At 45.5% G+C, this 27,889-nt stretch overlaps 1 protein-coding gene across 1 annotated transcript in view; it reads right to left on the bottom strand.

The window, feature by feature from the left end:
* The window catches only part of LOC141271387 (uncharacterized), a 90,338-nt gene that overhangs the window by 27,226 nt on the left and 35,223 nt on the right, over positions 1–27,889 (bottom strand). The window contains exon 7 of the mRNA XM_073681480.1: positions 22,732–23,569. Within this exon, the coding sequence (XP_073537581.1) occupies positions 22,732–23,569 (838 nt within the window). The remainder of the gene's footprint in view (positions 1–22,731; positions 23,570–27,889) is intronic.

Below are 27,889 nucleotides of genomic sequence, written 5' to 3'. Positions count from 1 at the left end.
GCAGAGCTAAGCTCCAGGGCAGTGTAGTGATGATTTTATGAGGTAGATGTTGCTGGTGCGCTGTAGTGCAGGTGATGGCTCAGATAATGACCAGTCCACAACTTAATGGCGGATTCCTCTTATCTTTACTTGCGCTGTTAAGCAGACCGGGGCACGGGTACTAGCTGGTAGCAGAGGTCCGGGCGGCCTGGAAGCAAGTTGGGGATCCACCTCGCCAGGTGAAGTCTTAGGCCTTCCCTCAGCGCTATTCTCTTTGGCTCTGCTGCTTGAAGCTATGCTGCGGCCCTCGTCCCTGAGTAAAACATCTGTTCCTCACCCGTATGGCAGGCAGCTCGGGCCTTCCTTATGTGTCGCTCCCATGTGGTGGTGTTGGGCTACGTTCTTCATGGGGCAACGTCTTCAACAGATCTATTACCACCTGGTTCATTTTCTCGCACAACCCGTTGGTCTGGGGATGATACTGTGTCGTCCTTATTTTCTTGCAGCCGTACAAGTTACAGAATTCTTGAAACACTTCTGCTTCGAAGGCTGGGCCTTGGTCGGTCAGCACTCGTTCAGGGTAACCGTGTGGGCACCAAAAGTGTTGTTGAAACGCTTTGGTTGCCGTCTAAGCTGTCTGGTCCTTCACTGGCACTACTACCAAGAACTGGGAGTAGTGGTCTACTATGGTGAGAGAGTAGACATAGCCTGACCAGCTTGGGGCTAGCTTCACGTGGTCCAAGGCTACCAGTTCAAGTGGTTGTTTGGTGATTATGGGCTGCAGGGCAGCCCTCTGGCTGTCACGGTCTTTCCGTCTCAGGTTGCATGATGGACCACATTCTCGACATCATCTCTCGATTGCTTTCTTCTTGCCAGCACAGTAGAATCGCTCACGTAGCAGGGCTTCCAACTTCTTCCACCCGAAGTGTCCTGCTCCATCGTGGTACGCTTCTAAGACCATTGGCGCATTCCGCCTCGGGACTACCACCTGCCAGACCAGTTCATGTATCCGGGAGTTGATGCTTCTCCAACACAGTTTTCCCTCGTAGATGAACAGCTTGCCCTTCTCCTTCCACAACTGTTGGGTCTCCGGTGGAGCATCTGGATCAGGGTGCAAGTCAGCTTGTGTCAGCAACTCCTTGACTAGGTGGACAGCTGGGTCACTATCCTGCGTCTCTGCCCATCCATGGTGGGGCAATGGGTTAAACGTGGCTCTGTTGGCGGAGCGCTTGTTCCTCACACAGTGGGAGCACTGGCTCACCCCGTGACGATGGAAAGCGGGTATCTCTATCTCCTCTAACTCTTCCGGGTCTTCTCCCCCATCTGGCAAGTTGGGCATCCTGGACAGCGCATCAGCATTAGTGTTTTTATGCCCTACCCGATACTTGATGGTAAACTCGTTTAGACAGTCGAGCCATCCATCGTTATTCTAGGGCACCAAGCTTCGCAGTCTCCAGGTGCGTCAGCGGGTTGTTATCCATGAAGACTGTAAATCTGGAGGAGGCAAGGTAATGTTTGAAGCGCTCTGTTACAGAACAGCCTATGGATAAAAACTCCAACTTGAAGGAACTATAGTTGTCGGGGTTCCTTTCCGTGGGTCGGAGCTTCCTGCTGGCATAAGCAATCACTCTCTCTCTGCCTTGCTGTACCTGGGACAGCACCGCTCCCAATCCAACATTGCTGGCATCTGTATGGAGTATAAAGGGTTGGCCATAGTCGGGGTAGGCCAGGACTTCGTCTCCCGTAAGAGCCACTTTCAGTCGAAGGATTCTTCTTCTGTTTTATTCCACTTGAACGGAGAATTCGGGTTCTTGGCTTTCTTGTGGTTCACTAGGAGGTCCTGCATGGGTGCCGCTCTCTTGGTAAAACCCTTGATGAATCTCCTGTAGTAGCCTACCAGCCCTAGGAAGTGCCGCACTTCTTTGATAGTGGAGCGTCTTGGCCAGTCCTTGATCATGGCGACTTTTTCAGGGTCTGGTGCTACACCTTCGGCGCTTAACACATGACCTAGGTACTGCACCTTGGGCTTCAACAGGTGGCACTTGGACAGCTTTACCTTCAGGCCATAACCAGATAGGGCTTCGAACACCTCGGCCAGGTGCTCCAGGTGGTCTTCATATGTCTTTGAGTAGATGATTACGTCGTCTAGGTACAGCTGGACGGTTTCGAAGTTTTTGTGTCCTAGGCAACACTCCATTAACCACTGGAAAGTTCTCTGGGCATTGCAGAGCCCGAATGGCATGCAGTTGAACTCGCTGAGGCCCATTGGTGTCATAAACGCGGTTTTCTCTCTGTCCACCTCTGCCACAGGAACCTGCCAATACCCACTGGTGAGATCCAAAGTGGAGAAATAGTTAGCGGATCTTAGTGCAGCTAATGATTTCTCAATTCTGGGTAATGGGTATGCGTCCTTATTTGTAATGCGGTTAATCTGCCTGTAATCAACACACATCTTCATTGTACCATCTTTCTTTCTAACGAGAACTAATGGAGCTGCCCAGGGGCTACAACTATCTCTGATCACCCCAGACTCCTTCATCTCCCGTAACATTCCTTTGGCACATTGATAGTGAGCTGGGGGTACAGGCCGGTACCTCTCTTTAATGGGCGGATGATCTCCTGTGGGGATATGATGTTGGACCCCTTTTATCTGCCCAAAGTCTAGTGGGTGCTTGCTAAAGACTTGCTCATATTCTTGGACCACCCGATACACCCCATGCTTTTGGTGCAAAGGGGTGGAGTCAGTGCCTACTTGTAGCTGCTGACACCAATCCTCCTTCTGCCCCTTGGAGCTATTATCCTCCACCTGTTTGGATGGAGGCAAGGGTTCCACTGCCTTTATTGCATTGTTACTGACAGGGAACAGCTTAGCAAGGGTAGCATACCGGGGTGAATGGACCTCTTTCTCCCCACAATTCAGGATGCGTATCGGTACTCTCCCTTTGCGGACATCGACTACACCCCTGGCTGTCAAGATGGTGGGCCTACTATCAGAGTACACTGGTTCTACCAGTGCCTGATAATCTTGACCCCTGAGCCCTATTGCTGCCCGACACCATATCAACATTTCACTCCTAGGTGGCATTGCAATGGGGAATGGATCACTCATCCTGACACTGCCAATTTCCCCTCCAGACAGCTCTACCTGTTGTCTCTGCATCAGGGCTCTGATCTCCTGCCACAGAACTCACTGCTGACTGGAACTGACAGTCTCTGTGACCTGTTGCAACAAAACAATAATTTCCCCCAGACAATTCTCTATCAAATTGGTGCCTATAGCTATCATAGGATGACTTTCTCGGCGATCAATATCAACAATGATCATTCCTTGTGATGGCAATTCTACTCGGCCAACTGTTATGGTCACCTCTTTATACCCCACCTGAGGCAAGGGCTGACCATTGCTGGCATAGATGTTAAGATGTTCATCTGGACTGCGGGTAATGTCTGAATCAGTCCAGTATCGTTTAAAAAGGATATATGGCATAGTTGTCACCTGGGAACCAGTGTCCAGCAATGAGTTCATCGGGATGCCATCAAGCACGACAGGTAGGACTGGTCGTCCTCAAACGTACTTGTCTCGCCAGCTTTGTGGGCCTGGTCGTCTTACTCCTGGGGGTTGGCCCTCTGCCCCAGGGGTTGCTCGTTTAAATTACAGACTCTTGCGGAGTGCCCCACCTTTTGATAGCGGCGGCAGAGGGGTTGTCCATCCTCGTCGTAGCGATTGCTGTTTCTCCCTCTGTTCGGTGGAATTCTTCTCTGTCTTCGCTACCGGACGTCATCTGGACTGGAAGCCAGCTTGATTCTTTCCTTTGGAGACACTTGCATGGCCTACACGGTTTTGGTTAGTGTAGCCACACTTTTGATCAGCTCCTGGACCTGAAGGCTTAGGTCTGCAGAGGGGTCATTATCTAGGATCTGCGCGTCAGCCTCCACACGTGCCGAGGAAAAGGACGCCACTTCCTGGTGGTATGTGATAGCTGGGCACCGGAGGGGTGCAGTGCCACTTAGGGTTGATTCTCGCAGCTCTCGCATGGCTCGGTCTTTAAATTGCACAAAGTCCAGATCAGGGTTTTGCAGAGCCATTATGAGCAGCTGCGTCAGGTGAGCGTTGGACAGGAGCCCCTTGATAAACTGCTCAGTTAGCAATCTGTCCTCGTCTCGCACACTGTCAGGGTCTACCTGTTTAATGGCCCACAGTGCCTCCTGCAGGTTTAGAGCATAGTCCCGTACACTGTCCTGCACCCTTTGTTTGCACTCGTAAAACTTCATTTTAATCTCTGCTGCTGTGCGGGTGTCAAAGGTATCCTTGAACCAGGCCAGTATTTCCTTAACAGTGCCTTTGTCCCTGCTCGGCCAGGACTTCACCTCCCTCTGGGCTGCACCGATTAGCTGGGCTATAAGGATGCTGAATTTCTGCTTCTCAGACAGGGGGTACACCTGGATCAAACTGGGCAGTCTCTCCCCAAAGTTGCTCAGGGTGTGCGACTCCCCTGAGTACTGGGGCAACCACGCCTCCCCTGGTATATATGGCATTGATAACGGCATTACAGTGGCGGCAGCCGCACCCGCGGCTGAATCCTCTACCAGGTTGGGCATCTTCCTCCCCCCTAGTAAACCTCAGCCAGGTCCTGGGTTTCTGCTGACGTACCAGTATGCTGCTCTGCAGGCGGGAGCAATCTCTTACCCAGCAGTTCTGGATCGGGGCCTCCTGCTGCCCCTCGGCTGACGGCAAATGACGTGATGTTACAGTTCAGTAAAGTCTATGGCACACAGTACCCGGTTATACCGGGCTTCATTTATCCTGTTCGTGACGCCAAGTTGATGCGCCCCCTGGGCTGTGGGGTTCTCGGTAGCCGGGCCGTGCTGGGGATGTCACGGTGGCAGTGACCCGGTCCGTGATCCAGGACGGTTAATTAAAGGAAAAGGTAAAAGGTGAATAAAGTTTTTAGAGATAATGTTCGTGACACCACCTGTGGTATGCGGCTATATGGGGCCGCCGCTGCAGTGCAGATCATCTGGAGCTGATGGTGACGCAGCATAGTTAGTTCAGCTCTCCACAGGCAGAGCTAAGCTCCAGGGCAGTGTAGTGATGATTTTATGAGGTAGATGTTGCTGGTGCGCTGTAGTGCAGGTGATGGCGCAGATAATGACCAGTCCACAACTTAATGGCGGATTCCTCTTATCATTACTTGCGGTTATTAAGCAGACCGGGGCACGGGTACTAGCTGGTAGTAGAGGTCCGGGCGGCCTGGAAGCAAGTTGGGGATCCACCTCGCCAGGTGAAGTCTTAGGCCTTCCCTCTGTGCTATTCTCTTTGGCCCTGCTGCTTGAAGCTATGCTGCGGCCCTCGTCCCTGAGTAAAATGTCTGTTCCTCACCCGTATGGCAGGCAGCTCGGGCCTTCCTTATGTGTCATTCCCACGTGGCGGTGTTGGGCCTTATGTGTTGCTCAGCCTCCGGGTGTCTGGTGGGGCCAGGAAACCTGAAGTCTCCTGCCCTCTGGATTCTGCAGCTGGGCCTTCAGTGCCCCACAACCTTGGACTCTGGTGTCTGGTTCCCTTGCGCTTCTCTCCTCTGGGGTGAGCTTGTTAAACAGCTACCCTCTCCAGGTCCTTCCTCATCGTGGTCCTGTATTCAACTCCTCTCAACTCACTTTCACTAACCCCGCCTCCAGATTCCAGTTTGAAGGGGAGGAGCTCCCCTTTCTCATCTGGAGCCAGGAAAGAATTGTATGCTGGTAAACCTGATTAGGGGACCCCTCCTTGCTTCCAGGCATGGCATCACCCCTTGTGAGGGAGGCAATGCCACTGTGGCAACCGGACTCCTGGGGTGCCACCATTATAACAAAGAACAGAGGTGGTGACTTGAAGAAAAGCCTATCCCAGTTGGAAACACGATGGATCTGGCAACTGAACACCCTGCGTCCCAATGGTCTTAAAGAAACGCTTCTTAGCTTTGCCCCTTTTCCGTAAGTGGGTGGTAGGATTTATTTTCTCCTCATTTTTTTAACTAAAGATATTTTAATATGAGTTTTAGAAGTTTTTTATAATTATTCTCTTTCCTTTTAGGATCTAGCACCCATGGGACTAACGTTGAATCTTCCTCCATCTGATTCCTTTACTCTTACATGAGGAAACGCATATTCATTAGTTATTTTTTTCTTTTTTCTGTTTATTGCTTATACAGAATATACATGGAACGTATTTATGATAAGAAATTCTGGTGAGTATAAATATATGCACCTCTCTCAATTGGTCCCGAACAACGACCCCACGGGGTTTGCATTTAGCAGGTGACCAATACAATACACATTGGGATAGTCTACACTAAATGCTAAACAATAGTTATGTATATAGTACACTAATCATATGCACGTAACCATATGACTCTTCACAAGAGATTAAAGTAATAACAAATAGAAAGTTATATACTTCACACAAATTGCACCATCCTCACCCACATACACTTTACACACTGTCTATTATTTTCTCTCTTATATATTCTTTTATATTATACATATACTTTTTTCCCACAATCACATACACTATTCCTTTAGCCTTCATTTTATTTCTCATATGCACTTATTCACAAACACCTTTTCACATTTGTCTTTTGTCATGTACGTTCCACACCTGTGTGCACACACTGTCACGTTTGCTTCACTTTTTTTTACATTTTGCACAATGTATACGCATACACCATGAATTTAGATACTCTGGATTAATTTAATAAACTGTTTATCCTTATTGTGTTTTAAGGTTATGGATTAAATTTCCTATATGTTCTAATCTTTTATATATTATCCCATCCTCGTCATTTATATGTGCTTTACTGGGAGGTCCTGCTTGTATAATAGCAAGGGTTCAGGGTTAAATACCTCAATATGCCCTCCTACCATATGATGGTGCTACAGCACCACCGCTCCTTACTGGGAGCTGTGTGCTCACGCTGGGAAGTCCACGCTACTATCTCTACGGCAATGCGTCTCCCGGATGTCATCCCAGCCCTGCCCCCATGCGTGGCGCGGCCATGAGGGGTTTGTCCGTACGGGGGACACGCCAAGATGCTGTTTGATGCCGCAGTCGGTGATTCAGGTGGTGGCAGCATCCCACGTGAGCGCGACATACAGCCGCCATAAGGAATTAAGGAGGAGGATGGGTATACCCTTACATCAGCGCTCAGGCGCAGCTGCATGCAATCAGAGTAAGGTACCCCAATAGGTTGCTGACTTATATAAATTGTGCAAAGAATCTGGCTACCCATACCCTTTCTGAAGAAGCCAATTGGCGAAACGCATGTTAGAGGGACCAGTAGTAAACATACTCTTAGTTTCATATGTAATTTATCATCCTTTAGCTTCCTTTCCATTTGATCTAAATATTTTAAGATATTTACGTTATCCATTAGCTCTGCTTAGCTTATTTGTTAAGTATTGGGTCACGAAGTGTTAACATGGCTTCTTACACTAGTATTTGAAAGTTTGTACCAAAGCCATTGGCACTTTTCCTTCTAGGGACTGACACTGCGTTATAATCTTACTATTTACCTTATTGTCACCTGCATTTCATTATAAACATTGTTCTCTCCTGTGTGGACTATCCACATATCAATTCATATTCACCTATATGGGATTGTGAAATTATGCCCTATTAATAGCACTGTATCATTATCCAAGATTATCCAATATAGGGTCCAGTATTTCATTTTTTTGCTTTATAGTCACTAGTATTTTATAATTTGTCATCATTTTGCCTTATAACCTCTAGTGCTTTATAAGAGCTGGCATGTGATCTCCTTTTCACCCACTAGGTGGAGTTATTTTTCTAGATATTTGGAATGTATTTTTACTTGTCTTTATTTATTTTACTTACTTCTATAGCGCCATTAATACCACAGCGCTTACAGACATTATCGGCACTGTCCCCGTTGGGGCTCACAATATATATTCCCTATCAGTATGTCTTTGGAGTGTGGGAGGAAACCAGAGAACCCGGAGGAAACCCACGCAAACACGGGGAGAACATACAAACTCCTTGCAGATATTGTCCTTGGTGGGATTTTAATCCAGGACCCCAGCGCTGCAAGGCTGCAGCATTAACCACTGAGCCACCGAGCTGCCCTAGTATTGTATTTTGTGCTATTATATTATCTAGATTCGAATTGATTAATGAAAAATAAATTTGTGCGGCAGGGGAATATCCTAAAATGATTAACCACATTGATGTACGATACATATATTGTCTCTGCCCTGTGATATTGAGTTTCCTCATGGAACTTGGGAGCTGAATTGTTAGATTTGTTCTATCTCTATATGTAACTAAGATACCACAGTTATTCTCTGTACACATTCTCCTTTTATGCAATTTTAAATTATTGAATAAAGATATATATTTTTTTATATTGTCTAGGTCGTTCACTTTTCTTCGGTTTTCATACTTGAAACAAAGTTGTTTATCTACAATTTTGGAAAGGTGCCAACAATTTTGTCCAGCCCATTATTGGGGTTTGTATGAAATTATGTCTAATTTGCCCTTTTTTCCTCTGTTTTATTTTTGTCTTGTTCCAATACACACTAAGGAAATAAACATGTGTAGAACAAAACATGTGTAATTACAACAATTTTTTGGAACAATTTCAAGGGTACCAACACTTTTGGCCGTAACCGGATGTGAAAAAATTCCAGGGAGGTAGGGAACACAAATAAGAGAACATGAAGAGATGGGTACACAGAATGCCTTCGAGGACTGGTGCCTAAGAAATAATTACTGTTATCACAAACTACAAAACTCCTATTTCTCTTAAATTAGGCAAGAGACCAAATCCTAGGAAAGCTACATGGCTATATTCTTCTCTAAGTTTGTGTTTTGGGTGACATTTAGACTTGGTCCTAAAAAACATTAAAGCTGTTGCTCTCTCCCAAAATTTCTGCCCATCTCAAACCGAGGACTCTGAACAAGCTTTCATTGTAGATTAGGGTAGAGTTGTGTCTTTTTTTCCCCTAGGTGTTGTAGCAGAGATCTGTAGATCTTAAGAATTAGCCCCCCTATAAAACTCAACACAAATATTTTATTATTTGCTCCTCTTCAATTTAATCCGTGAGTCCTTCTGGAATTCCATGATTCAGTACTTGCAATTTTACTCTGGGATTCGCATTACTATTTAACTGTTTACCAGGAATCTTCTGTGGTCAACCATTGTGGTGGAGTGTAAAGAATATGTAATTGCATGTGAAATATGTGCCTGAGCTAAAATGTTGGATATTGGAGCAGCAGTCTGGAAGGCACGTGACACAGTATGGACGTGGACAACAGGCAATGCTGAACGACAGACAAACAACGCGAGGCAGGACACACCAAAAGACACAGAACCAGATGGGCAGATGAAGATGAAAATGGTAAGTCTGAAGCATAACTTAATCTCGGGTTTTAGAATTCACTGTTCATTGTAGTGGAATGTAAACAGACTAATACTGTCACGTGACAGAGAGAGGCCAGAAGACCGTGTTGTCTGATTTCACGTACTTCTACACTGATTAGAAGCACTTAACCATTATATTAAACAGTGCATGTTTCTGCTAGCAGTGCAGGGGTTAATCTGTTCAGTTAAGAGCTGCTGGAGCTTTCCTGCTTTGATTGTCTTAGCTGTTCAGTGTTGGCAACTCCCCTCTCCTATTTATACTCCCTAAATAACAGTGTTAGTTTCATTTTGCCTGGTTCTAGAGCAGAAGGTGTTGGTTGTTTGAGGAGGCGTTTGGAGAGTTGTTCTAAAGACTGTTGCTTTGTGATTCGTCTGTGTGCATACCCTCATCCTCTCCTATTTAGTTTTTACTTCCCGGTGTTTCACTCTGTTGTTTGTGAGTGCATATTTGTATGATTGGTATTTTAATTAATTTTATTTCATCATACGTCTTCCCTTTTTAGTTCACAGCCCCACTATCAGTATTCGGTCAGTATTTTTTCTAAGGAGTGGGAGCCAAAACCAGGTGAGGAACAATCAGAGAAAAGGTTTAATAGAAACAAGTCACCAATTCTGCATTTATCACCCACTCCTGGTTTTGGCTCCCACTCCTGAGAAAAAATACTGACTGAATACTGACCAAATACTGATAGTGGGGCCATGGCCTTGGTCTAGCTTGTGTATACTTATACACAACTACTCCCCTCTTCCCTGGGTGGGGGAGGGGACAGATAAAAGCTGATTTAGGAGCTCAGCAAGGTACATGGCCCCGGCCTCTTCACCATTAGAACTAATCAGGGTGTCCCTAGCTTTAGGGATATGGAAGAAACCCCTAGCCCTGGGACATCCAACAACAATGTCGGGACAAATACAGTTCATAATGCTTTAAGCAACATGATGGGTTAACCACAAAGTGTTACATGCAGTTGGTACAAATTGTAAAATCCACAGCAGATTGCACCATAATGACATAAGGTGAAATGTAACGGATGTAACATTTACATGACACTATCAACGTCAGAAGGCGGAGTATCTTGCTTGCATGCAGCAGCTGAAACTTACAAATCTATTGTTTTATACAGGTGACGTATGGGTAATGTTTATGTGGAAGGATATCAATTTATCTTTTTTGAGTAACTAAAATCTTTAATAGTAAACACTGTGTAATGGAAGTCAACATGAAATGGAAGCATGATTTGGCCTACATAATAAATGCACAAGTTTCTGTGAATCTAAATGGTATTTATTCAAATCATTTTTTGGGTACATCCCCAAGTACTGTATGTCAACAAAAAAGTAGCAGTTTATACAAAGGTGTATGTTCACTTCATTAACGAAAAAAAAAATGTATCAATCCATGTAACACAGTTAATGTAACTGACGTAACCTCTGATGTATCTCCGTATGTGAAGACCATCAAATGTCCAGATGGTGGGATTAATGAAAGATAAATACCTTTTTTAAGCAGGCACTGGCGGGCCCATTTTATGGTTGTCATCTGTTGCAGGGTACCACATTTCTTCCTTTGTGTGAGGCCAGATCCATCCATTTCTTCTTCTGCATGGAATTGACCATTAATTTCTCATGATCAGAAATGCCAGTTACAATGCCATGGTTCTAAAGGAATAATGCCAGCTCACCTGTGCTTGCAGCAAATTAAGAAAATGGAGCACGGAGCCCCTCATGACCCAGACGTGAGTTGCAAAAAAAAAAAACGGAAAAGTTGTTCCAGCTCCAGGTAAAAAACTTGATTTTATTTCAACGATTAAAAAGACATCCACAATATGGAGGGGGGTAGACAGGTAGATTTTGACACGTTTCAGACGCAACACTGCGTCCTTTATCAAAAGCTAATAAACTATGAATGTCCATTCACTTGTTATATACACACATCCCAACTTGATTGCAGCAGGCGATCATGATCTCATGTGACTCAATCCTGCTGGCCAGATCCGGCTACAGGCATGAATGAGTTAATATATCCATGGATAAAGGTCCACCCATGCAAAAAAAAGGTTAGTGTGAACACATGCATAAAATAACATGTCAAGCATGAATAAAAATACACATAGTAATAAATACTAACAAAGAAGAACTGAAATAGTAACCAGATATGAAATTCCGTTATTGGTAATGAAAAAGCACCTCTTTTCTCATATTGGGACCATATGGGGCACAAGTTCCAAGAGTGAACATCCAATAAGCCTATCTGGTAGGTAATGGTCTCCTATAATCACCCCCGCCTTTCTGATTTCCTAACTTTCTCTATACCAAACACCTCAAAATGGGTAGTGTGTTTATTATGATGCGTTACAAAATGCAGTGATGCATATGACATTGTACGGTAGGTAGCACCACTAGCAATAACATCTGCAATGTGCTCTGAAATGCGGATTTTAAGATTACGAGTAGTGCATCCAACGTACATAAGATTACAGTACGAACATCTGATAATATGCACTAAATGTTTTGTGTTACATCCATGTACAAAATCTTCTTTTCAACACTCTATTACCAGATGCTTCCAGTTCTTGTTTTAAGGAACCCTGATCACTACAGTTTCTTTTCATCCTATTGAACTCGCCTACTGGGATGGCACGAATTGTATGTCGTGGATAGTAACTACGTGCATGTAGAATAGTGTTACCAGTGATTGGCTTAACAAATGTACGTAGATGTTTAAATAGTTTGTGCAGGTTCAGCAGTCAATTGCAGGTCCAAAAAGGAAATTTGCTTGACATGAAATTTGGACGTGAATTTTAAATTAAACGCATTGCCATTGATATACTCCAAAAACTGTGCCCATTACCAGTCTGGCACGCATGGCTGACTTTATGTTACGCTGCCTTAACCGTGACCCTCGCGTTGTCAAAATGTTGGGTGACAGTCATTACTGGTTGGTGACACTTGTAGACTCCCGCTACAAGGAGAACTTTCACTCTCTTATTCCTGAGGTGGAGAGGTCTACAAAAATGGGGCAATACCAGAAGGCCCTTGCTGCAGAACTCTTAAAAAAATTCCTATCTGAACACACTAGCGGCAGAGGTCACAGTTCGTTGCCCAACCAAGGCGTACTGGCGAGAGAGATGCAACTCCAATCCAGCAGAGGCAGGAGAACACTGTCAACGTTCTGGGACAGTTTTCTGACACCCGCCCAGCTTACAGGCCCTGAGGCGCGGGGTACTCTCACAAGGAGTGGAAAGTTTCAAAAGATGGTGAGGGAGTACCTTGCCGATCGTACCAGCGTCCTCCGTGATTCCTCTGTGCCTTTTAATTATTGGGTATCCAAGCTGGACACTTGGAATGAACTCGCTCTGTACGCCTTGGAGGTTCTGGCCTGCCCTGCCGCTAGTGTGTTATCGGAGCGTGTTTTTAGTGCCGCTGGGGGAATTATAACTGATAAGCGCACTCGCCTGTCAACTGACAATGCTGACAAGCTGACCCTTATCAAAATGAACAAGGGCTGGATTGGGCCAGACTTCTCATCACCACTAAATGACAGCAGAGTAACATAAAGTCAAATCCACTGTGTTATTTCGGGAGGTGTATTCACATGCACCGCTTCACACCCACACATGGGTATACTCTTCCTCGTTTCGGCTGTTTTATCTTCTTCTCCTTATCCTCAGCCTCCACCACCACTATACCACCAGGGTGCCAGCATTGCAAGTTCCTCCGTCCTTATTTTTGGCAGCTTTTGCTTGCAAGGCATAAGCAAATACTATGGGACACCCACTCCCCAATAATGGGACTTATGTTTGTAATATGCTGTACTGCATGGCTCTTGTAATGGGCATTGCAAGTTGCTCCGTCCTAATTTTTGGCAGCTTTTGCTGGGAAAGCATAAGCAAATACTATGGGACACCCACTCCCCAATAATGGGACTTATGTTTGTAATATGCTGTACTGCATGGCTCTTGTAAGGGGCCTTGCAAGTTGCTTCGTCCTAATTTTTGGCAGCTTTTGCTTGGAAAGCATAAGCAAATACCATGGGACACCCACTCCCCAATAATGGGACTTATGTTTGTAATATGCTGTACTGCATGGCTCTTGTAAGGGGCATTGCAAGTTGCTCCGTCCTAATTTTTGGCAGCTTTTGCTGGGAAAGCATAAGCAAATACTATGGGACACCCACTCCCCATTAATGGGACTTATGTTTGTAATACAGTCATGGCCAAAAGTATTGAGAATGAGACAAATAGTAATTTTTCCAAAGTTTACTGCTTCATTTTTTGTAATGGCAATTTGCATATACTCCTGAATGTCAAAGAGTGATCAGCTTAACAGCAATTACTGTACTTGCAAAGTCAATATTTGCCCAGAAAATGAACTTTAACCCCCAAAACACATTTCAACATCATTGCAGTCCTGCCGTAAAAGGAGCAGCTAACATCGTTTTAGTGATTGATCCATTAACACAGGTGTGGGTGTTGATGAGGACAGGGCTGGCGATCAGTCATGATTAAGTAAGAATGACATCACTGGACACTTTAAAAGGAGGCTGGTTCTTGGTATCATTGTTTCTCTTCAGTTAACCATGGTTATCTCTAAAGAAACATGTGCAGCCATCATTGCACTGCACAAAAATGGCCTAACAGGGAAGAGTATCGCAGCTACAAAGATTGCACCTCAGTCAACAATCTATCGTATCATCAAGAACTTCAAGGAGAGAGCTTCCATTGTTGTCAAAAAGGCTCCAGGGCGCCCAAGAAAGCCCAGCAAGCGCCAGGACCGTATCTTAAAACTGTTTCAGCTGCGGGATCGGACTACCAGCAGTGCCGAGCTTGCTCAGGAATGGCAGCAGGTTGGTGTGAGTGCTTCTGCACGCACTGTGAGGCGGAGACTCTTTGAGCAAGGGCTGGTTTCAAGGAGGGCAGCAAAGAAGCCACTTCTCTCCAGAAAAAACATCAGGGACCGACTGATATTCTGCAAAAGGTACAGGGAGTGGACTGCTGAGGACTGGGGCAAAGTCATTTTCTCTGATGAATCCCCTTTTCGATTGTTTGGGACATCTGGAAAACAGCTTATTCGGAGAAGAACAGGTGAGCGCTACCACCAGTCTTGTCTCATGCCAACTGTAAAGCATTCTGAAACCATTCATGTGTGGGGTTGCTTCTCAGCCAAGGGAATCGGCTCACTCACAGTCTTGCCTAAAAACACAGCCGTGAATAAATAATAGTACCAGAATGTCCTCCAAGAGCAACTTCTCCCAACCGTCCAAGAGCAGTTTGGCGCCCAACAATGCCTTTTCCAGCATGATGGAGCACCTTGCCATAAAGCAAAGGTGATAACTAAATGGCTCATGGAACAAAACATAGAGATTTTGGGTCCATGGCCTGGAAACTCCCCAGATCTTAATCCAATTGAGAACTTGTGGTCAATCATCAAGAGACGGGTGGACAAACAAAAACCAACAAATTCTGGCAAAATGCAAGCATTGATTATGCAAGAATGGACTGCTATCAGTCAGGATTTGGTCCAAAAGTTGATTGAGAGCATGCCAGGGAGAATTACAGAGGTCTTGAAGAAGAAGGGGCAACACTGCAAATATTGACTTGCTGCATTAACTCATTCTAACTGTCAATATAACCTATTGGTACTCATAATATGATTGCAATTATATTTCTGTATGTGATATAAACATCAGACAAACACTAATAAAAACCAGAGGCCAGCAGATCATGTGAAAATATAATTTTGGTGTCATTCTCAAAACTTTTGGCCATGACTGTATGCTGTACTGCATGGCTCTTGTAAGGGGCATTGCAAGTTGCTCCGTCCTAATTTTTGGCAACTTTTGCTTGGAAAGCATAAGCAAATACCATGAGACACCCACTCCCCAATAATGGGACTTATGTTTGTAATATGCTGTACTGCATGTGACGCGCCCCCTGGGCCGTGTGTACACGTGTGTGGGATACCCGGTGCCGGGTCTCTGGGGTCTATAGTCTCCGTGGCGGTGACCCGGTCCCGTGGCTCAGGCTGGTCAAACCAGTGGCAGTCTTTCTTAGGTTTTGAGGTTAATTGTCCGACTGCGCCACCCGTGGATTGCGGTCAGGGAGTACCACCGCTGCGAGGCAGACCGCTGAGGCTGGTGTTGTGTGCGCAGCATAGAATGGGATAACTCCCCTCGGGAGGAGTATAGCCTCAGGGCAGTGAGTGTGGATGATGGGGGTGATGGTGCACGAACACAGCAGGAACGACTCAGAGTCTTTGCAGTGCAGTTCAGGGTCTTTACTGATGATTATAAGGTAGACCCTCCCGGGAGTACTGGCTAGCATAAGAGGCCTGGTCAGTCTGTGAGCAAGCAGGAGTTCCCCTGGCCAGGTGGAGTTGTAGGCCTCCCCGTCTGTCTGCACTCTTCCTGGCTACCTTGCTGTAAGCGGGTAGAAGTAGCCCACGTCCCTGAGTGTACCGTGTAGTGCTCACCCGTATGGCTGGTGACTTGGGGCCTTCTGTTAGCCTCCTCTCCACGACGGCGGTGCTGGTCCCTTGCTTGTGACTGAGCCTCCGGGCTTCTATGGCCAGAGGACCTGAAATCCCCTGCCGGCTGGTTTCTGCTGCTGGATATATAAGTCCTCACAGCTTCGGACTCCTGTGTCCAGTTCCTATTGTCTTCTGCCAGGGCGAGCTCTGCTCAGCTTCCAGCCCCTGGTCTTTAGCTCCTAGCTCCTACAGAGCTCCTTGCTGTTACTTTCCCTTGCTCTCACTCTGACTCTGACTGTTCTCTGACTCACTCAACCCCGCCCCAGATCCAGTTTATAAGGGCAGAATTCTCCCCCCCAGGATTGGGGCAGGAGGATGTTGCATGTTTAAGGGATCCTGACCAGGAAACCTCCCACTTGCTCTCCGACGTAATATCTCTATTACTGTGGTGACCAGACCCCTGGGGTGCCACACATGGCTCTTATAAGGGGCATTGCAGTTCCTCATAATTTTTGGAAAGCCTTCCATTCACTGCTTAGGCCAACAGTGCACGGGAGACCCAGTTGCTATAAATGGAAAAAAAGGTTTAGTTAACGCCCTCTGACCTCCATGTCATTTCCAAGGGGCATTGGAGTGGCTCGAAATTTTTGGTAGGCATTGCACTCACTGTATGCCCTATAACTGTGTAGCCAAACCGCTCCTTTTGTTACAGAAACATATCCTACAAGACATATCTGGTTGACTGGCCTGATATTGATGTGAATGGTCCCTGTTCCTCCTGCTCTTTCTCCTTTGCCACTACCTCATCCATCATTTATCACCTGAAGCTTTGTTTTAACGGGAGTCATAGAACTTGGATAGTAGCAGGAAAACATCCAGCAATCCTCGGAGGAGGTAGGATATGCGCCAAAACGCTGACCACCTCAGGCCTAGCCGCTACTACATACATGCACTTGCATTACAACAAAACAAAGCAGATGCTAACTTCTATCATCCTCATCATGCTCCTCACCTTGGCACTCTCAACTCCCCTGATGGAGAAGCAAGGGCCCACCGGAGGAGTCTGATAGTCCGGTGGGCTCGGCCAATGCTGCCCTAAAGCAGGCCAGGCTAAGAAAAGTGTGGGAAAGGTTACCGGGACAAATAGGGGTGGCTGGGGACCGAGTATGGACACCCGGCCACCCCCTGGAGGCTGGGGAGCAAGCGGGGACACCCGGCCACCAGGCGGCTGGGGACTGAGTATGGATACCAGGCCGCCGACACAGCCATGGCGTGGTGGCCAGATTCCGCCTCCACATGCCTAAAAGGCCCAATTTCAAGTTCAAGCAAGCAAGCAGTATGGTATTGCAGCCTGGGGGTGGGTGGGTAGCAGGCTGCATACTTGAGCTTGTATTGCAAGGAATGGGGGAGGTACAATTGAACACTGCCCTGGGACTAGAACTTGCATGGGGATAGTTGCAAGTCTGCATCTTCTGATGCGGTAAGGATCACTTATGATGGCCACACTTTTAGACAGTGACCTGGGAGTCAGAGATGCTTCCAGTGGTCTTCCCCATGCTGTTCCCTTGTCTTTTCAGCACTTTATGCATGTGTCACACAGCACATGGCCAGATAAGGTTGTAAAATGTTAAAATGACATTTCACGGTGAACGCATTTGTCATAGTTGAAAGCAATACAAAAGTGCAAAAATGCATAAAAAATGCTACTTGTGAACATAGCCGAAGGTGTGAAGGAGTATTTTTGTTTTTGGTCATTTATTTTAACTTATACACAAGTCTTTACCCTGGAAAGGATGTTCCTTAACATATTTCACAGGAAAAAAGTTTCACTTTCGTTTTATTGTGAGCCTGTAAAAGTGGCTTAATACCTCTGACCACGTTGTTGACAGCAGTGACCTGGGGGTCAGAAATGCTTCCTGGGGCGATCCCCATGCTGTCCCCATGTCATTTGAGCACTGTCACTATCGTTTTGGGCACTTGTTAGGCTTTTAAAAGACTGCCGGTGGTGCCACCGCAAAAATGCTCGAGTCTCCCATAGACTAACATTGGGCTCGTTGCTCGGGTCGAGCACCCGAGTATCACGGCGAGCTCGGCCCGAGCTTCGAGCAGCCGAGCATTTTAGTGCTCGCTCAACACTAGTCTTGATAAAACACAGTGGACCTACACCAGCAGATGACATGGCTCCTCAAACCATCACGGATTGTGGAAACTTCACACTAGACCTCAAGCAACTTGGATTGTGTTCCCCTCCACTCTTCCTCCAGACTCTGGGACCTTGATTTCCAAATTAAATGCAACATTTACTTTCATCTGAAAACAACACCTTGGACCACTGAGCAACAGTCCAAGTCTTTTTCTCCTTGTCCCTGGTAAGACGCTTCTGGGGTTGTCTATTGGTCATGAGTGGTGTGACACAAGGAATGTGACACTTGTAACCCATGTCCTGGATACGTCTGTGTGTGGTGGCTCTTGAAGTAATGACTCCAGCAGCAGTCCACTCCTTGTGAATCTCCCCCAAATTTTTGAATGGCCTTTACTTAACAATCCTTTCAAGGCTGCGGTTATCCCGGTTGCTTGTGCACCTTTTTCTACCACACTTTTTCCATCCACTCAACTTTCCATTAATATGCTTGGATACAGCACTCTGTGAACAGCCCGCTTCTTTAGCAATGACCTTTTGTGACTTACCCTCCTTGTGGAGTGTGTCAATAACTGCCTTCTGGACATCTGTCAAGTCAGCAGCACTTCCCCATGATTGTGGAGTCTACTGAAATAGACTAAGGGACCTTTTTAAACGCTTCGGAAGCCTTTGCAGATGTTTTTTGTTTATTATTCTAATTTACTGAGATAATGAGTTTTGTGTTTTCATTGGCTGTAAGCCATAATCATCAACATTAACAGAAATAAACAATTGAAATACATCACTCTGTTTGTAATGACTCTATATAATATGAGTTTTACTTTTTGTATTGAAGAACTGAAATAAATTAACTTTTTAATGATATTCCAATTTTGTGAGAAGCACCTGTACATTTATACCGTATTAACATGTGTGCTAGCATGGTAATATTACGGCGTGCACGATCTCAGAATTTGTACAGGAAGCAGATAATTAGAACTTCTGTGACTGTTTCCGAGATCTCAGACTGTGCTGTTGTAATATTAAAAAATCTATAGAAATTGTAACTGATGTAAAAAAGGATAAAATTTAAAATTCTCTAAGCACAACTTTTTTGTGGATTATAAGCACACTAAAGTTATGAGATATCTACCTTTGCACATTCATGTATTTCACTTGCCTGTTTTGTACTGATGGCACCTAAAAATAGAGCAAATTTCTGTACTCCCAAGCACCCATACACATGTGCTCACAAACTCCAAAATGGCTGCCTGGTCATGTGATTCAGACGGTTCAATGTATTAGTAATATGAATAATTAAAATTTTTTCAAAAATACAGTAAATCATTTTTCTGGGTCAGATTCCCTTTTTTCCTGGAATGCACCATATTAGGAACAGACCAATAACAGTTCATAATAATTACAGCCAACGATAGGTTAGCCGGTAGGTCACAGAAGCAGTAGATGCAAGTTGAAGAATCCACAGCATTTCCAGAATGTGAACAGATGTTAATAACTGTTTATTGTACTTACAGCAAACAACGGGTTAACCAGCAACTCTTATGGAGCAGTCAGTGGAAATTGTAGAAACTACAGGAGTCTGAGAAGCTGCTGATAGCAGCAGAAGAAACTGGACGCAGGCAATATTCAAACAATCAGCAACTGAACACATTTAAGTCTCAATATTCAAATACAGGAGGTATGGCAAAATAGGCCTCAAAAGACTTTGTGGGATTGGTTGGCTGTACAACCCATGTTCTCTTAAAGGGAATCTGTCAGCAGGTTTTTGCTACCTCATCTGAGAGCAGGGTAATGTAGGTAAAGGGCAGGGTAGGGTGCAGCAGCTCTTACACAATCTAACCGCGTCTACACCAGGCTCTCTGTTTTCAAAGTCCATTGACAGTGAGTTGCTTATCACCTCACTGTCAATTATCAGGAGGGGGCGATGCCAGACTAGTCCAGTGATGTTTATCTCTTAGTGTTAAATCCTTCACAATTAGTAAACAACAGCACACACTTCGACAAGTGACACATCCCTGAATTCTGTGATTCAGCCTCTATCTCATGCGGTCTTCGGATTACATAGTAAAAATCTGCTGAAAAATTCCCTTTAAGATTCAGCTCGTGGACAGATGTCATGGCCTTTTCCTTTAGAATTTTCTGAATTCAGAATTCATTGTTCATCAATCATGGCAAGTCGTCCAGATCCAAACAAATAAATTACCACCACCATTTTTCAAAGATGGTGTGAAGACCCGGGGTCTTTCGTGGGCGTAACACTGCTCAGACAACACAGGGTGATGGTAAAACTGTGTGGCAATACTTTATTTAACCACAAAGTGGACAATAAACACATAGAACAGTCCCAGCAAATACCCAAGATGGTACAACATTACACAGTCTCACCTTTCCACTCCATCCGCCTGGGATAGAACAGTCTCCGACTTTGGGACTTCCAAGGCCAACTAACTCAACCAGTTGGCCTCCGCTTCTGGCGGGATCCCACAAAGAGAAGGTAGCAGCAAGCTTAGGAAGCTAGCAGACCATCGAGGTACAAGGCCAGGAGACCCGAGGGTCCTAACTCGGCCTCTCCGAGAGTTTCCATTGGGCCAGTTGACCGGCTGGTCCCAATCTGGCTTCTCTGAATGTCTCCATGGGTTCCAGATGATCAGACATTCCCTCCTGGCAACCCAAAACAGCATATCCATGGGGCCAGGTGACTTCATTGTCCCAACCTGGTCTCCCCAAATATATCTATGGTCTCTCTGATGGTCAATGGAGCAGATCCGTATCTTTCGAGTCAGGGCTATATACCCTTAGACTAGAATCATGTAAAATCCAAATCTGTGCCTCTTTGGATGGTGCTGCCATGCCATCCATCTACTGTCCTGAAGGATGTCTCTCTTTCTCCTTGTAAAGTCTTTCTGATGCTCCTTGATTCTGCTTGCAGCACTACAGACATCCTTGTTTATATTTACATCTTTGTAAGATCATCAGTCACAGGTTGGGGGGAAAGGACAGCCTCATGTCTCATTGTTTGAGCATTTAATGAATTTGCTTAGTTTGTCCTCCTGTCTTGTGAGTCAATAAGCCACAGTGTCCACAAAGGTTAATGAACATAATTAGCAAACATTCATTGTTCCACAGGCCAATAGAAGTCAACACAAAGAGAAGAAGTGTATTTTGCTTGACTAAATAAATCTAATCGTCTGGGTTATTAAGATTTTAAGCTGTATTGTCACAGATGGTATGATGTTTTTATGCTACAATGCAGCTCTACCTTGGTTTCATCCATCCATAAACATTGTTCAAAATGCTTTCTGATTTGTACAGGTGATCTTTAGCCATTTGTAGATGGGCAGAAATGTTCTTTTTGGAGAGAAGTGGAGTTCTTCTTGCAATCCTACCATCCACTGAATTGTTGTTCAGTGTCTGCCGGAGGGTGGACTTATGAACATTAACATTGGCTAATGTGACAAAGGCCTTTAGTTGTTTAGAGGCTACATTGGTTCCTTCATGACCTGGACTATTATATTTCTATAGTCCAGGGGAGGTAATAATGGTCTTTAATTTCCTTAATTTGTACACAATTTGTATGACTGTGGATTGAGATTCCAAACTTTTTAGAGACTGTTTTGTAACAACTTTTCCAGCCTGATGAGCAGCAACAATTTTTTTTTAGGTCGGCAGAAATCTCCTTTATTCGTGCCATGATATACTTCCACAAATGTGTGTTGTGAAGATCAGACATTGATAGATCCCTGTTCTTTAAATAAAACAGGTCTGAAACCAGATTATCACCCCATTGATTAAACAACAGACTATTCTTCGAATTATCTGCTGATCTTAAAGTTCACTTTGGCACTTACAAGTGATACTGGGTCATTTTCCCCAATAAAAGAAAAATTACTAAGTCTAATTTTTAGGTAGTAGATGGTAGAGCACAAGAACGCATCCCTATGTTACGGAGAAAGCTGGGTGTCGCGATATCCTTTCTATAAGGAATTGTTGCGTTAGTCTTTTTGGTGTTAATTCTAAAATTGTGCTCCATCCATCCATAAGGCCTACATCCTTCTATTTTTTAAACTTGTATTTAAAACTTTATTGTTGTATTTGATGAGTTCTCCACTGAATTTGCAATAAAACAAAAAGAGAATTCGGACACCAAAAGTATATACAAATTGATCTTAACTTTATGAAAAATAATAAAAACAAACACAAAATGGGAGAACTATAGAACAGAAACCACCAAATTGTTTCATAGGATAAATAGTGCATGTACAGGAGATACCTTGCAAACTATTGCTGACCACCAGGTTATAAATTATGTGCATACATTGGCACTAGCATAGGATATAATGAAAACTAATGGCGTAAACCTTACAAAAGTAAATAACCGTTAGTAGTAAGTAGTGAACACCCTCTTATCAAATACAGAGCAGTATACATAAGTAATGCACAACAGAAAATTGTCAGGGTAATGGTAGAAAAAAAAAATCAGAAATAAAACACAGAAGTCAGAACATCCATATAAAGCCTGTGGTGGTGGAACACCGCAACGACACGTTTCGCCTTGCTTCTTCACGGGGGAATATATTATTTGTAAATAAAATAAGTGTTTAAAAAAAAAAGCTAAGGCAGAAATATGGTTTTTGCATGACACATTTCAAACATTATGGACATGAAAATGTTTTTCCCTTGTGACATTTTTGCTGGCCATTTACAGCAAAGTTGGCTTTTGCAGTTCACGAAAGTGGCTCCTGTGATGCGTGAGTTTTTTGATGGCTAATAAGAATAGATTTTTTGGTAAAACTTTTTTCACAGTCAGGGCATGGAAATGGCTTCTCACCTGTGTGAGTTTTTCGGTGTCTAACAAGATCTGAATTCTGGATAAAACATTTTCCACATTCTTGACATGAAAACGGCCTCACTCCTGTGTGAATTTTTTGATGAGTAACCAGAGATGAATTTTTGGTAAAAAGTGCCCCACATTCTAAACATGAAAACTGCTTCACCCCTGTGTGAACCCACTGATGTCTAATAAGGTTTGATTTATCATTATAATCTTTTCCACATTCTGAACATGAATACGGCTTTGCTCCTGTGTGACTTCTCTGATGTTTTACAAGACCCCATTTCTGTTTAAAGCATTTTCCACATTCTGAACACGAAAACAGCTTTGCGCCTGTGTGGATTCTCTGATGTCTAAAAAGATCTGATTTCTCACTAAAACGTTTCCCACATTCTTCACAAGAAAATGGCTTCTCCCCTGTGTGACTTCTCTTATGTTTAACAAGATGCGATTGCCAGCTAAAACACTTCCCACAATCTGAACATAAAAATGGCTTCACCTCTGTGTTCTCTCTTTGATTTATGACATCTGTTCTGTCATATTCAGATTTCTTAACATTAGGTGATGAATCAGAATAAAGGACCTGTTCAAAAGGATCAGATGACGGATCTTTGATCTGAATGATTATATCTGGCATTGTAGCATTTTCTTCATATGGATCTTGTGGGAAATCCTGATCATCTGCTTTACAATCTAAAGATGTCCAATGTCCATCTGAGCTCCTGGGACAGTCATCTGCCAAGAATAAAATAGAATAAAATAAATTATTTATGAATAATATCGAAAATTCATTCTGATATTTTATAACATTTATATCTTGAACTTTATATAAATTACAAGGTATGCAGCAAAATTTGTTTTATATCCAAGACAGTGATTCAAAACAGGTCACAATCTAAAGGCAGACCTCAAAACAAGCACCAGAAGATGATGCTAGGCCAACCTCCAACAGACACTAACAAAAAAAATGCACTCTGCAACACCAAGTATGCGAACAAATTAAATTAAATAGCATTACTGCTCTAGAAAATAGAAATAACAGAAATCTTAGCACATAAATTAGACAATTCATGTGTACCCGGTAGCCATGGTAAGGCGTTTCTCCTTACCAGGAACCTACCTAATGTGAATCCTCTCCTACAGACAGTCCCCGAATTACAAACTAGATATGCGGATTACGAACAACGTTATAGAGCCTATGTATGCAAGCTGGAACAGAATCAGAAAAAAATAATACTCACCTCAACGTTGACAACTCTGCTACTTGCCATCTGTCATCGGGAGCGCCGCATCTCCTGGCCTCTTCACTATAGGTCAGGACTTCTATCCGCGTCCAGGCCTAGGAGGTTACTGCGAGTCATAAGGTCACGACATTAATGTCACAATCTTATGATGCCTGGTGACCTCCAGGGCCTTGACTCGAATGGAAGTCTTAGAGATCAGTCGAGCGAATGTGGCAGAAAAAGAAGAGGACTAAATGGCAAGCAGCAGGGCTACCGGAAGGGCAAGTATTAGATTTTACTTTTAACCAAAATCGCCACCTGTCTGGCTAATACGCAGCTCACCATCCGGTTCTCTTCTTTCCATCATCTAGTACGTCGCATCTCTGCCCTCTTTACTAATGTCCAGGACTTATGTCCGTATCCAGGTCTCGGAGGTTACTTCAAGTCAGAAGGTCGCAACATTAAGGTCTCAACATTATAACACACAGTGACCTTGGGGCTTGGATGCAGCTGGAACCCTTGGAATGTTTCCATGTCGGCGGAAAGAAGAAGAAGGCCGGAAAGGTGAGTATTAGTTTGTTTTATTTTTAACCTGTACTCACCTTTTTGTTTTGTCTTCTTTTCATCATCAGATGCACCGCATCTCCTGACTCTTCACTATAGGACAGCACTTCCATGCTGGAGCTTACGTGTGTCATAAGGTTGAGATGATGATATGACCTTTCCATGAACAGTGAGCTCCAGCCGGGACGCAGCTGGGAGCCTGTCTTATAGTAAAGAGGCCAGAGATGTGGTTCATAATGTCGGAAAGAAGGAAGACTGGACACTGGCTGAAGAGGTCAGTGGTGAGGTGTGTTAGGTTTCTTTTTTTGAACATCGGACGTTCATAACGAGAGGCCATACATAAGTTGGATGTTTGTAAGTCAGGGACTCCCTGTACTTTCTTGCAACATCTCTATCTACACAAGTTTCAGTGTGGTTGTTATCAGTCTTTCCTAGTTAAATGCTCAGTGGAGAATTATGAAGGGATCATAACCAAAATGTTGAGTGAATACAAAAAAAAGGATAAGAGTTTATTATTTTTCCTCCTTCATAATCTACTCCTGGCTTTTGATGAAGTTGATGAAGAAAAAAAATTGGATTTACAACAGCTGTAGATTTTCTTTCCTGATGGAACATTTGAACGGCAGCACTAAGCTTTTTTATGTTTTGTTTTTTTAAGTTCTTACTCAGCAGGAAGATTTGGATGGCCTTAGACTGTGCAACGGGTCTGGGAGGCGGAACCTCTGAGCTACTATACAAGGGGGCGGTCCTTGTAAGGGAGCGGGTGGCAATCAGGGGTGACGGGCAGGCAGTCACAGCAGGTGACCGGGACAGTCTATGAGTGGACGGGCTGGAGGTCACGGCAAGTGACCGGGGCAGTCTCTGGAAGAACGGGCAGGAGGTCACGGCAAGTGACCGGGGCAGTCTCTGGATGAACGGGCAGGGAGTTACGGCAAGTGACCGGGGCAGTCTCTGGATGAACGGGCAGGGAGTTACGGCAAGTGACCGGGGCAGTCTCTGGGTAAAGGGTAGGTACGACCTGTGATGGCAGAGCCTCCGGGTAGGCTAGCAGGCAGATGGTAGATGTGTGCTCCCAGGTGAGCAAGCGAGAGTCTCTGGAATGGTAGGTGGTCACAGCACGTGACGGCGAAGCCTCCAGGTAGGCTAGCAGGCAGGTAACAGGTGGGCGCTCCCAGGTGAGCGGGCAGGAGTCTCTGGAAAGGCAGATGGTCACAGCACGTGACGGCGGAGCCTCCAGGTAGGCTAGCAGGCAGGTAACAGATGTGCGCTCCCAGGTGAGCGGGCAGGAGTCTCTGGAAAGGCAGATGGTCACAGCACGTGACGGCGGAGCCTCCAGGTAGGCTAGCAGGCAGGTAACAGGTGTGCGCTCCCAGGTGAGCGGGCAAGCTGGTCCATAGACAGACTGACAGGAGTTGGAAGGCAGACCGTCGGACCTCAGGCTAGCAGGCAGGTGACTGTATATTAGGCAGGACAAAGGCAGCAAGCTGGCAGGAATCTGGCAGGTAACTGGCAGGTAACTGGCAACGGGACCTGAGGGCTGAAGCACAGGTGAGACACAGGTGCAAACAACATTGCTCGGGCACCTCCATTTTGGAGGAGGTGTCCTTTATATGGGAGGTCCTCCAGCAATTGGCCGGGGACTCCTTAGGACGGCGCGCGCGGTCCCTTTAAGAGAGGGGGAGCGCGCGCGCGCCCTAAGCACACTGCCGGGGAAGGAGCGCGCGCCGGAAGCAGCGGGGAGAGCAGCGCTGGAGGACGCCGCGCCAGGAGCGGGGAGGTGAGAGGGACGGCGTCTCTGCCTAGAACGGGGCAGAGACGCCGATGCTACAGTACCCCCCCCTTTAGGCCCCCTCTTTTTTAGGCCAGAAAGAAATTTTTCAAGGAGAAGCGGGGCGTTGATGTTCTCCCTGGGTTCCCAAGTTCTCTCCTCAGGACCAAACCCCTTCCAATCTACCAGAAAAAAGGTTTTTTTTTACCCTCTTGGAGGCCAGAATACTCTCTACCTCAAAGATGTCATCAGCGGAAACCGGAGCAGGAGGGGCACCTGGATTTTTGGAAAAAGAGTTAAAGACAACGGGTTTGAGGAGAGATACGTGGAAGGAGTTGGGGATCCGTAGGGTGGCCGGGAGTTTTAATTTGTAGGCCACAGGGTTAATTTGCCTGAGGACTTCGAAGGGGCCGATGAATCGAGGACCCAACTTGTAGGAGGGTATTTTGAGCCGCACATGTTTGGATGAGAGCCAAACCTTGTCTCCCGGACGGAATTGGGGCGGATCCAGACGTCTCTTATCAGCATATCTCTTCATCCGCTCAGAGGAGAGAAGAAGAGCGGACCTGGTGCTCTCCCAAATAGTAGAAAATTCGCTGACAAGAGACTCCGCAGCAGGGTTGTCCACAGAAACGGAGACAGGAAGTGGAATCCGGGGATGTTGGCCACCAACTATAAAGAACGGGGATTTGGAAGAGGACTCGCTCTCATGGTTGTTATAAGAGAACTCGGCCCACGGTAGAAGATCCACCCAGTCCGAGTGGTGAGCATCCACGAAGTGCCGGAGGTAGCTGGACAAGATCTGATTGATCCGCTCCACTTGACCATTGGACTGAGGGTGGTAAGCGGAGGAGAAATCCAGGGTAATGTCCAGCAGCTTACAAGTGGCTCTCCAGAAACGAGAGGTGAACTGAACCCCACGATCCGACACGATGTGGAGGGGCAGACCATGGAGACGGAAGATGTGGCGGATAAAGTCTTTAGCCAACTCGGGTGCAGACGGAAGACCAGGCAGGGGAATGAAGTGGGCCATCTTAAAAAAACGGTCAGCGACAACCCAAATGACGGTACAACCGGCAGAAACTGGAAGGTCGGTGATAAAGTCCATAGCGATGTGTTGCCAAGGAGCAGCAGGTACGGGAAGGGGCAGGAGATGGCCGGCAGGTAGATGTCGGGGAACTTTGTTACGAGCACAGGATGAACAGGCCGCGACGAAGTCTACCACGTCCTTACGTAGGGTAGGCCACCAGTAATGCCGGGCAATAAGTTGAAAGGTCTTTTTTTGGCCAGCATGGCCAGCTAGTTTAGAAGAATGTCCCCAGCGAAGAACCCTCTCCCGATCTGGCACAGCTATGAACGTCTTACCGGGTGGAAGACGAGTTAGATCCAAGGGAGCCACATTCATCACCTTGGAGGAGTCGATGATGTGCGTAGGTTCCTCCTCTTGATCGGAGGACAGGAAAGACCGAGACAAGGCATCAGCTTTGACGTTCTTGTCCG

Source organism: Phyllobates terribilis, unplaced genomic scaffold (genome assembly GCF_046119375.1).
Source record: "Phyllobates terribilis strain yellow unplaced genomic scaffold, ASM4611937v1 Scaffold_5__5_contigs__length_657084704, whole genome shotgun sequence".
NCBI classification, from domain to species: domain Eukaryota; kingdom Metazoa; phylum Chordata; class Amphibia; order Anura; family Dendrobatidae; genus Phyllobates; species Phyllobates terribilis.
This window is presented reverse-complemented; position numbering and strand designations above follow the sequence as displayed.